Consider the following 15903-nt stretch of genomic DNA (forward strand, 5'->3'; position numbering starts at 1 on the left):
TAAAAAATACATTATTTTAGCACAGCATGTCACACTTAAGAACTAAAAGGCCACCCTAAGAGTGCTCTACAGTGTGCGTAGATTTTTTCTTAACATAAGAACAAATCACAGCTAAGAAAACATTGGTGTATGCCAAATCTTCGTAAAAAAATTCTTAAAAGGGTCTAAGAACAAATTTCTTCGTAAGAACGTTCGTAAGTAGGTTGGTGAATCGGGCCCATTGTTCCTCCGATTTTTCATATCACCTCTTGAAGGTACTGTACAGTAGATATCCTTCCAACAATGTTGCTCACGTACCGAACTGGGTGAGAAATTGAGCAGTAGTTTATTATTAGTGTAGATGTCAGACATCTACTGTAAATGCCCCTAAATACTGACATTTTTGCCAATTCTGTAATGCAATATGCATGAGTAGTTGAAGTATTAAGTTGAGCCCAAGTCAGATGTTACTGCAGGTAATTCCCTCCTCAAGTATTGTCTTTGATGGAATACCCATGTATACATTTATAAATGGAAGAGTCTTAACTCAATAATGTACCTACAGTACTATAGCAGCATACCCCTGTAGAGAAATCCATGTACATCGGCAGTGAATAAAACACTCACACAAATAATGTTCTGAACTTATCCTAAGGTTGGATAAGTAAGGCTAATCGCAGCTTAAAAAGCCTGTGTAGCTGTAAATTGCCCGGAAAGTGGGCTAGGATCTTTACAGTAAAACATCGCAATTTATAGTCAAAGTTGTTTGTGACTTTCGAACTTCCATCATAGCACATTTACTATGTGCTGCGTCAGGGTTTTCTGACAAATGTATTCTCACGCAAAGATGAACAGCATAGAGGCAGACACCTGGATCACCTGGTTGGAGCACATACCATATAAATAAGATAAAGATGAACAGCATAGAGGCAGATACCTGGATCACCTGGTTGGAGCACATACCATATATATAAGATAAAGATGAACAGCATAGAGGCAGATACCTGGATCACCTGGTTGGAGCACATACCATATATATAAGATAAAGATGAACAGCATAGAGGCAGATACCTGGATCACCTGGTTGGAGCACAGATGAACAGCATAGAGGCAGATACCTGGATCACCTGGTTGGAGCACATACCATATAAATAAGATGAACAACACAAAGATGAACAGCATAGAGGCAGATACCTGGATCACCTGGTTGGAGCACATACCATATAAATAAGATGAACAACACAAAGATGAACAGCATAGAGGCAGACACCTGGATCACCTGGTTGGAGCACATACCATATAAATAAGGCAGTCGTCCTTCCGGCAGCTGGCCAGGTTCAAATCCGACCAGAGGATCTTTGCTGCATGTCATCTCCTCTCCTGCCTTTCCTGTCTCTCCCACTCTCTCACTGTCACAAAAACATGAACAGAGTAATGGAACATCACTACATGTTTACACATAATAATAGAACGCCTTGATCCCATGTGCCAACATGATTTTTATCAGCGGGTGCTGCTAGATTGCATCGTTTCAAACGCTGAGTGAAAGAGAGGCTGTTTGAGGTGCTTCAAAAGTCAAATGTCTGTTTGCCTCAGGAAGACTACAGGTCAACCCTGACTCATGGTTCAAGGCCACGGTTTAAACCAACGTCCCTTACTCAATGGAAACGCTGTAAATCAGTAAGTAAAAGAACACATGCGGTGCGCAGATCTTTCTAGTAAGTGTTTGTTTGATATCGCTGGAGTTGAGGTTGGGTAAACGCGAACGTGATTTAATTCGCTGGGCCACGACCAGCACATTCTGTGAGAGTTTGGACGCAGACTGTATCAAATCAACTGCAAACTTGGCCTGCTCTGAGAGCGCGGCGTGCCAGGGCATAAATCGTTCTGCATTCTCGCTGTGGACTCAATGCCTCCCCTCCTGTCAGCCTGACTCTGCCATGTAAAATGAGAACGGATAGGTGTAAAGATGTGTGACCATAAAAAAATATATATACCGGGGACGCAGATAGTGAGCAGCTTAAAGTTTGTGATATGCCAGTGCAGATTTCAGACTGTTGTTGAGTATTTCATCTGCAGACATCTAGAAAGACATCCGTCTTCAGATATTGTTTTACCATCACCAGTGGTCATAGAGACGCCTCTCTTTCTCTCTCAGATTTCTCTCTATTGCCTAATTTATCCTATAATTGTCCCTTGAAAATAGCAGATCTACAAGCTCACAGAAAATAGCACAGCTTTCACAACTGCGTGAAGTGCTGTGAGCTTGTACATCCGCTATTTTCAGCGTGCAACACCGCCATGCGACAAAGCCCAAATCGTGGCATAACTCAGACATGGCACTCTATCAAGCCCGTGTCTCGCGTGTGAGGATCTGTGCACGGGGGACCTCTTAACTTGCGGCGCTGTGCTTTGTTTGCCTCCGCAGCCTTTATGTCGACAGACAGCCGTGTCAAACGCTGTTTGGCTGTTCTGGGGCTGAATCACCAGGCCAGCCTGGCAGGCCTGGTGGAGAGGGCATCGGCGTTGCATGGCGGTGTCTGCGTGCACAGAATCCTACTACAAGCTCCTTTTGCAAGGAAATTGAAAAAGCTTACATGCAAAAAAAAACTGAAAACTGTCCACAATTGACTTTTAACTTACGCCACTCAACCCCTCGGTTCAGCGGCAGGCTGACCTAAATTCACTTTCACCTCATCTGCCTAGACATTTGTTTAGCCTTCTGGGCAAACACTTAGAGAAATGTATGAGGCCGGGGAAAAAAGGGAATACATGTGCTTGAATACATGACATTTAGAAAGGGGTGGGGGTGGGGGGGGGGGGGGGGGTACAGCCCGGACATCTACAGACAGATACAGCCCTCTAGTGGCAGGTTGCAACTGGAGCTCTTACATACTTACTGTATGCCCTGTATTCTATGCCAGTGATTCTCAACCTCTTTGTGATTGTATTTCAAGGACCCTCAGTGTGATAATGCACTGGTTCCCAAACACTGGGTCGGGAGTCCTCAGTCCCTTAATTTTTGCTTTCTTACGTTTAGTTTTTTAAATTATTATTTTTATTATTTCAAAATATTTTGGATATGATCTCTGTGACCCCAGTCACAGAGAGCACTGTAAAAACCCATGTTAATGTAACTCTGTGTACAAACGGAGCCAGATGCTTTCCGCTTCATTGTTGTCAGTTGTTAAAGTGAACGTGCGGCCAATGAACGCCCAGTGTTTCCCGACGCAAATGAGGAACAAAAGTTAGGAGTGCTGCTGACTTCGATTAATTCACAGACCCTGAAAAGAGGTCAGACTTTCGGCAAATAATTTGCGGCCGCAGCATTTTGGCACCTGAAATTTGCAATTTGGGTTTTTTTGCGAGTAATATACCCCTATTACAGTGGCCTGGAGGAAATGTGTGCCGTGAAATCACATGCTCTAGTTAAACCAAACAAGGTACAGTATCCCCACATGGAAGAGCAGATGAGAATAAGCAAGTGGAAATGCAGACCGATGAGTAAGAGTTGAGTCAAGGGCAGCGTTTTGGTTTTTGGCACTAGCCTCTCGTTAGTATACTCAGGTTGCAAACACATTCCTTCACTTTCACCCCCCCCCCCCCCACCCTGTCTCTGTCTCTGTGTGTGTGTGTGTGTGTGTGTGTGTGTGTGTGTGTGTGTCTCTCTCTCTCTCTCTCTCTCTCTCTCTCTCTCTCTTTCTCTCTCTCTCGTGTGTCTCTCAGAAGGGGTAGAGAAGTGAGGCGAACCTCGAGGGTTCAGTGCAGCAAGCTCATTAAAAAGCTTTATTCCTCTTCCAGGGTGGAGGAGGGTTGCGATACGGACATTGTTTATACACAAACGTTGCCCTGGGATTAATGTTTATTTCTATTACACTGTCGGAAGGAGAGGGAGGGGGGAGGGGGGGTGAATACAAAAATGGAGCTGCTCGTCTGCACTCATGCTTTTCATGAAATAATGCCACTGCCGGAGTGCTTTGAAGAAACGGCCCCATTCTTTTAAAGCTTCTCTTTTTTTCTTTTTGTTATTTTATTTTGACTCGTGGCTCGCCCCTCGAGTCGTACATCAGCTGCTCCCATCTCGTGCCTTCTCATCAGCCAATCATGGCAGCGCACAGGCTGTGCACCCCCATCCGAGGAGTTAGAAAATCTTGGAGGTGCACGCTGGCGCGCAGGCCGAGATTGCGTCATATCGGCCATACGCCACGCAGCAGTCCACATGAAACATGGATTGCCCGATTCGGGGGGGCGCACAGAACTGCCATGACGAGTAAGACAACTACATAAGAAGTGGGCAAGTTGGTTGCTATGGTGATCAGGAGGTCCATACCACATATATATATGTTTTTGGTTGCCACTCTGACCGCGATAACAATAAAACACAACATGACTTTAGGGGAGACTGTGTGCACTGCCCACCTCCGAGACCGCAGGAAGCATGCTTAACTCTCTGTGCAGCACGTGGGGAAGGGGGGGCGAGGGGGTTGATGGCACAGCGCAGTGTTGCTACACACCCCAAGCTCTGTTTGGAAACATTGTGGCCGCTACTACAACCAGAGCAGCTGAACCGTGCTGTTCTCAGCCCGGCCAGGCGTACAGAGAGAGAGAGAGAGAGAGAGAGAGAGAGAGAGAGAGAGAGAGAGAGAGAGAGAGAGAGAGAGGGATCAGAGGGACTGCAGACATCCAGGAAATGCCTGGGCAGAACAGCCTTTGCTCCAGAGAGGCCCCTCAACCCTGCCCCCACCTCCCAACACACACGCTTGCACCCGCACGCACGCACGCCACAGCCCCTCATTGATCAGCCCTCACATGATATATCCATCCCCCTGTAATTGCATTGCTGTTTAGAGAGGCAATCGTTATTTATGAAATATTGGAATAACAAATGGTGTCTCCCTGTAGATATTAAGAAGAGGGATGCCACAGATAAGTCAGCGGCAGACGGCTGCCACGACCCCCACCCTCCACAACACACACACACACACACACACACACACACACACACACACACACACACACACACACACACGCACCCAGATGCACACACACACACCACCACCACCACCACCACCCCCAGTGGGCTGGCTGCCCAGTCGCCTGGCTGCAGAAAACCTGCAGTCATCACAAAGTGGAAGTATTTACTGCCCGCACTTGCGCGTATTGGGAAGGCTGGGGGGGGGGGGGGGGGGGGGGTTGAAAAACGAGCGGGTTTGTGTTTGAGGGAGCTGCTAATCAGATTCCTGGGGCTTCGGGGCCATCCGAGGACAGCCCTGCCAGAGCTGTTTAGTGTGGATTTATCTGCTGCACGGGCCCCGAGTCCCCACACGTGCCTCTTCAGGAAAAACTGGTGTTTTCGGTCCCGGGCCGTCGATTGTCTCAGGCTGTGTGCTATTCAGTGGCGATATTCACCATACTCGCCTACCTCGTTTTAACCACTTAAACCCTGTGTGCTCCGTTGTCCGGGGTCCCACGGAGAGGTCCCCACGGGGTCAAATGATAGACGCCACACACAGAGATCAGTGCTCTGAGGATGGTTATTGTTAGGCCTTTAGCCATGACCGCGAGGGTCCCCTAAGTTTACAAGCTCACTGCATGTGGCAGCGTGACATTACATGTTGTTAGCTTGTAGATCAGCTATTTGGAGATTAGGTGGCAGGGGAAAAGGAGGGGACCAAGTATAGACCAGTAGTCAACAAAGTACAGTATATAGGGTTTAAGTACTTAAAGGCTCTATTGGGAATGCCTCATTACAAAAACCTTTAAAGTCATCATCATCAGTTCTTGTGATGTAGTATTGTACCTGTTGTTCTGTGTAAGATAAGGGCTTATAGGTTTCGGGTCAGGTTTAGAAAAGGAACTACTATATTAAAGTAAGGGTTAAGGATACTTTGCGATGTTGAGGTCAAGTGTTTGAGGAATTTATGTAGTGATTGAAATCAATGGACGGTCCTCACTGACATACTGTAATTAGTACAATAATACACAATTATTACAATACTGTGTGTGTGTGCCCACAGAACACTTTGGAGACCTGTACCATCTGCAGTAAGCCTATCATGGAGCGCATCCTGCGGGCCACAGGAAAAGCCTACCACCCTCACTGCTTCACGTGCGTGGTGTGCCAGCGCAGCCTGGATGGCATCCCCTTCACTGTGGACGCTGCCAACCACATCCACTGCATTGAGGACTTCCACAAGTAAGGATCATTCTAATCCAGTGTTTCTCAAACTTTCAAATTTCAAGGTCAGTGTCAGTTAACTCTGTCAGTGTTCAAATGGAACCAAATGGACCCGTCAGGGTTCATTTGGTTCCATTATTTGGTTCCATTTGTACACTGCCAGAGTTACAGACTTGTATGGGTCAATTTAGACCCCCATAAAGGAACCCACAGAGTCCCTGGAATCCACTTTGAGAACCACTGTTCTAATCTATAGTTCAACGAACACATGTTTAGTGTGACGAAAACTATGTATTTTGAAATGACAGCCTTTATCCTTCAAAGATTTCAGAATATACAACACTGAATTTAAAGTGAGGTTGACCATTTATAGAACCTTGCATAGCTGCATACAGTACCTCCATTCCACAAGAAGTCCTTGAACATAGACTTATTAGGAAAGTTAAATGCTACCCTTGTATTCATCTTACCCTGTCATGACATGCTCAGAATAGGCACGCTATGGTTAATGTCCTGCGTCACACACAGTGTTGTGTCTGATGTGTGTTCTCGTCAGCTCGCATTGGGTCATCTTGTCAAGCTAAGCAATGCTAGCCAAACCATAACGGGGAAAAAAAATGTAATTAACCTTCATTGCCTAGTACAACAAAAATCCATAGTTCACTACTATAGGTGTAACTATAACGCAAGCGACAGCACCTGGATGCGATGGCAGAAGAAAATTACAAACCAAAACACCTTTCTCCAGAATCTACTAACAGTTGTTAAAAGTGTGAGACCTGTTTCATCATGAATAAGCATGAATACATTGTAATTTGCTTGCTCACAGTCTAGTACAGAAGTAGCAGATAAAAATGATTGACAATATTTGTAGCCTATTTACTGTATGTTATGGCCAGGTAGTTATACAACCTAAAGTTCTATCAATCTAGTTGGTAGTTCAACTAGTCATCTGATAACAAGAGAAACATGGCTTTGATGTGGTCTCAAGTTATTCTCCAGGAAGTATCGTATCTACATCCTCTCAGGCCCAGTGGTCTTGTGAAATCCGGCTCTGATGTGAAGTGACAGCATGCGTGCGTTTGACAGTAAACTCTTGTGTCTGAGTTACTGTACAGTGTGTGGTTTGCGCAAACAAGTGCCTTACCAGAAGTGTTACCTTACCCAGTGACCAAAAGGGAAACAGAAGTAAACAGCTTGCCGTGAGTGAGCCCACGGCATTGCGGAGCAGCGCTGCCGGGCCGCTGTTTAATTTCCACATGACAAGTATGACCTCAACAATGCGGCCCTTTGTGTCGAGGAACAGCTGTGTTTGGCCATGTCGTTCTCACTCCCCTGGCTGTGGCATCCCGACGCCACAGGCCCCCCTCGCTTCCTGAATCCCAGCCACTCGCCGAGCCTGTTAGTAATAGTGTTGACATCACCTGCAGTCACCTGACTTGACCCGAAACCTCAGTGCCGTTCTCATATCCCCTTTGACCCCATTGTCAGAGAAACCTGTTCCTGCTCAGGTGTTTCCCAAATGACTCGACCTAAAGGCATGAAAGCAAACCGCCAAATGCCACTGATGATGTATTGCGGCAAGGCTGCTGTGCATTCCACCAGCATGACCGTTAAGCTGCTTCCGCAAATATTTTGCGTCAGGTGAAGCTTTTAGAACCAGGGCAAAGTTGGATCATCTACAGTAGGTGGCTCATAAAGTCTCTTTGATGGTATAACATATTTTACTTTTGAAAGAAAATAAGAATCACATTATAATAGTAGTTATTGTACAACACCCTTAAAAAAGAATTTTACTCAAGATACTGAACAAGAGACAAAAGTCTCAAAATCAAGGATTCTGGCAGGGGCTCAAATAAAATAAAATATATTGGGAGCCGTACCTTTGCACAGTATATAATTGCAAACATCACAATGACTGACCAATAAATGACTGACCAATAAAGTACCAAGAGTCTAGGGGCCCTGGAGGAGATACCGTGGAAGTCTGTTGGGTGACATAAATGACCTTCCCTCAGGATGTCAGGGTGATGTTCAGGCTTGTGAAGGTTTAATTAAAAGCTTGCTAATATAGCTTGGGGCCAATCCAAGAAGAGCCTTGAATGTAATCGCCAAAAACCTTGAAAATCAATCTGCAACTGCCCTGGAAGCCATTGGAAAGAGGCTGAAACGTGCTAATGAGTCTGCTGGCTATGAGCTGCCATAGTCAAAATGTGAAAAGATGAACACACAAAAAGATTACAAAATAAGTAAATAAATAAATAAAATCTTAAAGATATTAAAAGTGTGTTTCTAACAATTGGAAAGAAAGCCTCGACAAGTGACTTCATTCATGCCAAGGTTGTCTGCATTCAGCATGAGTTCCAGAAGACATTTTAGAACTCATTCAGATTGAAAGAGAAAATTGACTGTGTGCGTTTTATTTCTGAAGCTGAATCAGGGGCGTCAATTGGGTATGGCAGGGGTATGCAGCTGCCATACCCTGGGTCCAGGGGGAAAGTAAAAGTTACTTTTAAATATTAATTCACGTGCTGGTTATTGTGTTGTTAAATTACAGTAAAATTACTACAAATGCACACTTTTATTCTCTCCATCTTGACAGAATGGTATATTCCCAGGTTCCGCAGGTCAGCTGCACAGGTGCAATGCATTATTGTTAATTGTGGCACGTTTACTAACATGCCAAGTTTAGCTGCACTTGAACAACCGTTCCAGGCTGCCATATTCAGCCCAATTAAGAAACCATAGAAACGGGGGGGAAAGAAATGTATACCTCTTAAAATAAATGTATCATGCCTGTTGCTAAGGTATGGCAACATGACTGGTGTCTTGCACGCGCGCGACAACTGACGCCACTGAGCTGAATTGATGTATTCTTTGTGGGGGCGGTTGCAGGAAGTTTGCCCCGCGCTGTTGCGTGTGTTCTGAGCCCATCATGCCGGCACCGGGCCAGGAGGAGACGGTTCGCATCGTGGCCCTCGACCGTGACTTCCACGTGCAGTGTTACCGCTGTGAGGTGTGTACCGTGTGCGCTTGTGTGTGAGGTTTGGGATGTATTGGTGTTATGTACATGCGGCACGCAAGTTGTGGAATGCAATGTCCTTCGCACATCTCCTGTATGTTCTACTAGACTAGAGCATATGGCACGGTGCGAAGGGATACATGAACTCAAGGTGTGTTTATTAATTCATCCTTCTTTACCTGCTCAAAATAGCTTCCATCTCCCCTCCGCCAATTTCACAGTCTTGCATATCGTTGTTGTCGAGTGGAAACCTCGTATCTCCAAGTTTCAAATGTGTACGTTCTTTCTCAAAGTAAAGCCCTGCTTCATCGTACAAGGCCGTCGCACAAAAGTAGTGAAAACAGCAGATCTACAAGCACACAACGCCTCGCGGGTGGCGTTGTGTACTTGTAGATCGGCTGTTTTCACTAGTTTACATAATTTTTAAGATGAAAAATGAAAAACGAACGGTTTTGGACATGTTTTCACCCGACAACGACGATATGTAGCAACCAGCTATGGTCTGTCAGGTCATAAGCAGCAGTATGATTAAAGAAAAACATTTTATTTAAGCTGTTTTTTCTTACCTCATATGGACTATGTCACTATAAGTCAAGGATTCAAGGAGTTTTACAGATCAAAATGTGTTACTCAGGTCCTGGTCGTGGCAGAATCAATTAAAAAGAATACTTGCATAAAACCTTTAAATAATACCATAACACGTGTGGCGCAAATAAATGCAATCGCAAAACAGCTCAAGTGTATAAATGTATCTGCTTTTTTCTCTCTCTCTTTGCTCTCCATCTGTCTGCAAGCCCCCTGCCCCCTCCCCCTGTCCTTTTTTTACTGACGGAGCTTGCACAAAAAAGGATTTCAGACACTCCTTTCCACCTGTAAACGTTAGATATGACAATAACATTTATCCTGATTCTGAATATGTTAGTTGTGAGGTCAAAAGTAACACAACAAATCCATCACGTTCAGCAGCGTTAAAGGTCAGCTAAGAGCAGATATTAGATTAGAACACCTAAAGTGTTCGACGCGAGTAGACTTCACACATTAACATCAACAGATGGACTGGTTTATAAATACTTTTAATAAATTATCTATTTTATACTTTCAAAACACAGTGAACTCATTTGACAGTAGTTTACATCAGTGTTTCTCAACCTTTTTTCTGCATGGGCACACTTTTCATGTCCCAAGAATCCATGGGCACACGAACATAATATGGGGGTGTAAATATCCTCACTGTCGGGAAAACCTTGTATCTCCAAGTTTCAAATGTGTACGTTTCTTCGCAAAGTAAAGCCCTGCTTCATCATTCAAGGCTGTCACACAAGAGTAGTTTTCACTAGTTTAAATCATTTTTAAAATGATAAATACAATACTGGCTTTCAAGCAGTTTCAAGGGGCACACTTGAACATTCTCAGGGGCACACCAAAGGTCCCCAGGCACAGTGGTTGAGAAACACTGGTTTACATGAACCGTTCATAAACCGAAAGTAACTCATAGTTCGCAACACGACGCTGCTGTTTTACGGCTTTTGGGCTACGGTTAAAAATGGCAGTCATGAAACAAAGGGTATTCATAAAATCGCCATTCTATAATGTTGATGTCCTCACAGGTAGGGCATTCACGAATAGTGATTTTTAGTATTCTAATTATTCGACCTCAAAGTATTCGAATAGTCGAATATTCGACAGGCCAAACTGGCCAAACTATCAAATATTAAGTAAGCAAGAGGCGAACATTGTGAAAATAGCCGATCTACATGCTCACAACGCCTCGCGTTGCGAGGCGTTGTGAGCATGTAGATCTGCTATTTTCACAATATTTATCTGCGGAAACCGAGTCACATTAAATGTAATGCCTACAATTCCAAGTGCTTGACAGGGTGGGGGTTCCCAGTTCAAATGTTTATTTTGGGGGTCACAGCCTAAAAAGATTTGAGAGCCCCTGGTATAGAGCATTAACAAATTCATCCACCAGGGGCATTGACAACTCATTCTTATGACTTCCTATCTAGCCAAGCTTTATGAACTATATATTTTTTAAAGAAAAAAACAATAAAAAATAAAAATAAGCGAATATTCGACTTCGGTGTGCAACGTTGAATAGTGACTTTGATATTCGAATACTCGGTGAATGCCCTACTCACAGGTACAGTAATTCAAATGTGTGTGTGGGCGTGCGTGCGTGTGTTCTTGCGTGTGTGTGTGCGTGCGTGCGTGTGTCCCAACAGGACTGTGGCTCCCTGCTGTCAGAGGGTGATAACCAGGGATGCTATCCTCTGGACCGCCATGTCCTCTGCAAGAACTGCAATACCAGCCGCATCCAGGCCCTCAGTGCCAAGGTCACCACTGACCTCTGAAGCAGCCACTCCAACGCCCGGTCAACTCCACTGTGTCACCCCACACACACTCACTACACTCTCTCTCTCTCTCTCTGAGAGGAAACACACACACACACACACACACACACACACACACACACACACACACACACACACACACAGGGACGTGCTGGGCCCCTGATTCAGCCCGGGAAAAAGAATTGGAGAGGCCCTCATTGCGTGCTATAGAGAGAGATCTCTCTCTATAGCGCTGCTGCTACTCAAAGATTTGCCATTTCAGATCATGACAAGTGACAAGCCAGTGGGCCAATTACATGAATTAGGCCTATATTTCGTCGTTGTTGTCGGGTGGAAACCTTGTATGTCCAAAACCGTTTGTTTTGTATTTATCATTTAAAAAATGATTTAAACTAGTGAAAACAGCCGATCTACAGTTCTGCTGTTTTCACTACTTTTGTGCAAACAGTTTAATTTTTTCCTAATGGCCCGGCCTGGACCGGACGAGAATGAACCGGCCGTTCGGGAGTTGTCCCGCTTTTCCCAATGGCCAGCACGTCCCTGCACGCGCACACACACACACACACACACACACACACACACACACACGCACACACACACACACACACACACACACACACACACACACACACACACACTCACTACACTTTCTCTCTCTCTCTCTCTCTCTCTCTGATAACCACACACACACACACACACCATGCTCTCCTCCTTTCACAGAGTTATATATACAGTATTTAGCTGCAATAACTAAGTGCCCACTTATAATATTGAGGGCGAGTTCGGTACAATCACGGCAAAAGGAGTCGGTGTGTTTTATGTATATTTACTGCGTTACTTGTGAAATTGTATGCGGCGTTTCCACCCAACCGTTCTGAGTGCATTTGACACGTCAACGCGGATGCATTCGGAACTGTAGCTTTAGCAGTATTTATAGAAGTTATTAGCATATATCGTTTTTGAAAATGCAGTTGATCATGTTATTGTTCTGCATTCGCACAGTACTTTGCAAACACGTTTAGAGAATCTAGACAATATTATGGAATATAAACAGGCAGGAACACACTAAAGCTCTTATCATTAGCTCATTCTAATTCCTGATTTACACCTGGTAGCGTGTCGTACAGTATAGTGCATCTAAAATAGCAGTTCTACAAGCTCAACACTTTGTAATGCGATCTGTTGTACTGTACGTTTGTACATCTGCTATTTTCCTTGCGTGACACCAGTGCGCAACTAAGTATAAGTTAGGCCTTCCATACCTAAACAATTAAGTGCCAGTTAAGATACCTTCTACATTTTCTACATATTTTAAATGTATGCCTGCATTCCTGCGATTATACTGACTGGGGCTACAGAACTGCAGCAGTGATAGTTGACTGTTGAATGCAGTTCCCGTTCAATACAGTTACAGTACACTTACTACACTACACACCATACAGTTCATTCCAGTACAACTCTCTCTTCCAGGCACATGTCTTTCTCTTGTGTACAATTATTACATTCCAAACACAGGGATACAATAGCATTTTTTGAGTCTAGGAAAATGCTTTTATTTGTAGCTTGGAACGGGTGAATATAACTGATGTTTTTTTTGTTTGTTTTTTCATTTAAGTGAACCCATTCAGCTGGATAGATTTGCAATTTGGTCTCGTACCACTTTACATATTCCACATTGTTTTTCCAAGTACCATTACATAGATTAGTTTATTGATTGTTTATCAATCTTAAAAGAGTTTCCCATCTCTCGCTGAAGGACGTGGGTATGAGATGGCTATGCAATTTCTTTTTATATTAATTGCATTGACACTTTATAGATAAAGATATGGAGATTTTTTATGAATTAGGAAATATTTAAACTGTACAGATTTGAACCTATGTGTCCTTAACGAACATTTAGTCAAAAGAAGTATCATGCTGTTGGTACTGGACTTTGTATGTGAACTTGTTTGTCACTGTATGTCAGGATCAGTTTTACCCATTGATAATCATGTTTGAATCTATAGATACGGTATATTGACAGTACACAGTATGTATGTTTTCCATGTCCATTTATAGAGTTGATGGGAAAAGAAGGGACCATGTGTTTCCCTCCAGAATGACATTGGTACTTTTTTTAGTTTTTTGTTTATAGTGTTATAATATTATTATAGATTATAACAGCGGAGGTCAATAAGGCTCGTTAATGAGACTTATTAATTATTGATTGACTTATGAGCTTAAATGATACAGTACATAAGAGAATGATACCAGTACTTCTTTAGCCATATATTGGTCTTGTACAATCGCCACTTGACAAAATGTATCTTATGTTATATGTTGCTGGTTTCTTGTGCTTTGTTGGTTTGGAAAACGGAGACAATGGACTTTAGTTTGAATTGCATACTGTATGGTCTGGTTGAACAGTCCATGCTGTTTGAGCTATCGACACTGCTATGCAAGTCTCTGTTATTATACGATCTCTTAGTTAGGAACACAACACCCAGTTGAAACCTCTGTCTATATATTTTCATATCATAGTGTTACCAAAGTAAGGGAGAAACGATGCATATCTCTGCACTATTCTTCCCAGCAATGCTTTCTGTGCTACGACATGTCGTGGTATTGCCCTCCAGTGCCATTTAAACTCGACTGAGTATACAGTGATGGCGAGTAGAGTAGCTAATCTGCATACCGGGCCAATTACAGCAGTCATTTATCATGTCAGCCAAGGCAATGTTCTGAACAGGCTAACACTTTAAAACGAGGTGTGCTAATAAGCCATTTATATGAGGTATGAACTTAATAGTGATTTGACATTTAGACTTGAATTAGGACACCCTTTGTCCCCTTTGAAGCAGGAAAGCTGTTGCCGGGGCGACCGATAATGTGGATCTGAGTAAACAATAAACTGTTTAATTAATCCAAAATGGCTTTATTGTTACCAAAATTAGCATTCCAATGGAGCCCTCTCTGCTCCTCCAGGCACTGGCCTGGGTGTGGCACACTGTACACCAGTGGTTTTCAACCCTTTTTCACCTTAAGGTCCATTATTTATTCAGCGTTTGAACCCCGGACTACCATTTGATGAGATTCATCGTCTCAGACTCAAAACGTAGAATATTTTGTTGTCGTTGGATATGTCCACAATTGCGCGCTGTATTGATGTTGTTACCAAAGGATGGATAACAGGCAAACGTTGATCAAAATAATCCCCCGGCTCCACCGGGCGCGTCGAGCGTCGTGGCAGCGTCAGCGCTGGGAACGCTCCCGTTTTAATCAATGAAGGGTGCTCCACTGCAGACGTTGACGTCGTTCATTTTTTTACGCCGTCCGACACCGGCACGACACCGTCTTTTTGGTGGAGCCCTGGCCTAACAATTCTTCTACAATCTCTAATTGGGTAACCTGACTTTCGCCAGATGGTGACAGCATTGCGTTGCATTGCTTACCATCTGGGCTTGCTCCGGCAGAACCGATGTAAGGGGCGGGCCATTTTTCAAATTCTATAGCAGGTGATTGGATATGGCCGTCTCTCTGTCACAGTCTGGGAGTGCCAACTCCAACCACTCATATTGGCCTGTCTGCATGACGTTGCACCCAGAATCTGCCTCCTGGGTTTCCACGTGGTCTGCAATCAGACTCTATTGGCTCAGAGCCGCTCAGAGCCCGCCCATAGCTGCCGCTGATTGGTCCGGCCCGGGACTTTACGAGTGTTATCAACTCTGCCGGACCGAGCCCAGATGGTAAAGCAATGCAACGCAATGCTGCCACCATCTGGCGAAAGTCAGGTTACTAATTGGGTAGACTTCTTGTAAATTAACTAACGCAGATGTTTAACAATAATTTAACTCTTGAGAGCGTAAAATGAAACCAAGAGTCAAACTCAAGAGTTAAAGATCTACCAAGTCTCCATCATTTAGCTAGGGACCACCTGGAACCCCCTCAAGGACCACTGGTGGTCCCCGTTAGTTATGTGTTGTTCATGAGTGATTCATTCATAATAACCGAATCATTAGCAAGACTCGTGAATGATTTGTTCATGTCCTCAAAATGTTACCTTAACGCTTTCGTCCCCTCCCCTAATAGCCCCCGGGCCCCGGTACTCAGGATGGGAGTGCGGACTGTACACACAACGTTATAAAAACGCTCCCGCGATAGTGTTTTTCATTGGACGATCGCGCCATGAACGTGAACCAATCGTTTGAACGGATCATTACCGTGAACTGAAATGAACAAGATTGCCCATCACTAGTCCCCGTACCACTGGTTGAGAACCACTGCTGTACAGTATGAAGAGCCGGACCCATCCCTTATTGCACCTCCCCGTCCCGCATGTGGGTGGAGAAGTCAGGCAGCCATAACAACACAGGCTCCCATTGTTTATGACT

The 15903-nt window shown here is 44.2% G+C and overlaps 1 protein-coding gene across 1 annotated transcript in view; it reads left to right on the forward strand.

Moving 5' to 3' along the window:
• lpp (LIM domain containing preferred translocation partner in lipoma) overlaps positions 1 to 11553 on the forward strand; it is a 219893-nt gene extending 208340 nt beyond the window's left edge. Inside the window, 3 exon segments of the mRNA XM_080727235.1 lie at positions 5997 to 6175; positions 9053 to 9173; positions 11405 to 11553. Of these exon segments, the coding sequence (XP_080583361.1) occupies positions 5997 to 6175; positions 9053 to 9173; positions 11405 to 11533 (429 nt within the window). The 3' untranslated portion in view covers positions 11534 to 11553.
• The last annotated feature ends 4350 nt before the right edge of the window (positions 11554 to 15903 follow it).

Source organism: Nannobrachium achirus, assembly GCF_963921795.1.
Source record: "Nannobrachium achirus genome assembly, chromosome: 1".
NCBI lineage: Eukaryota > Metazoa > Chordata > Actinopteri > Myctophiformes > Myctophidae > Nannobrachium > Nannobrachium achirus.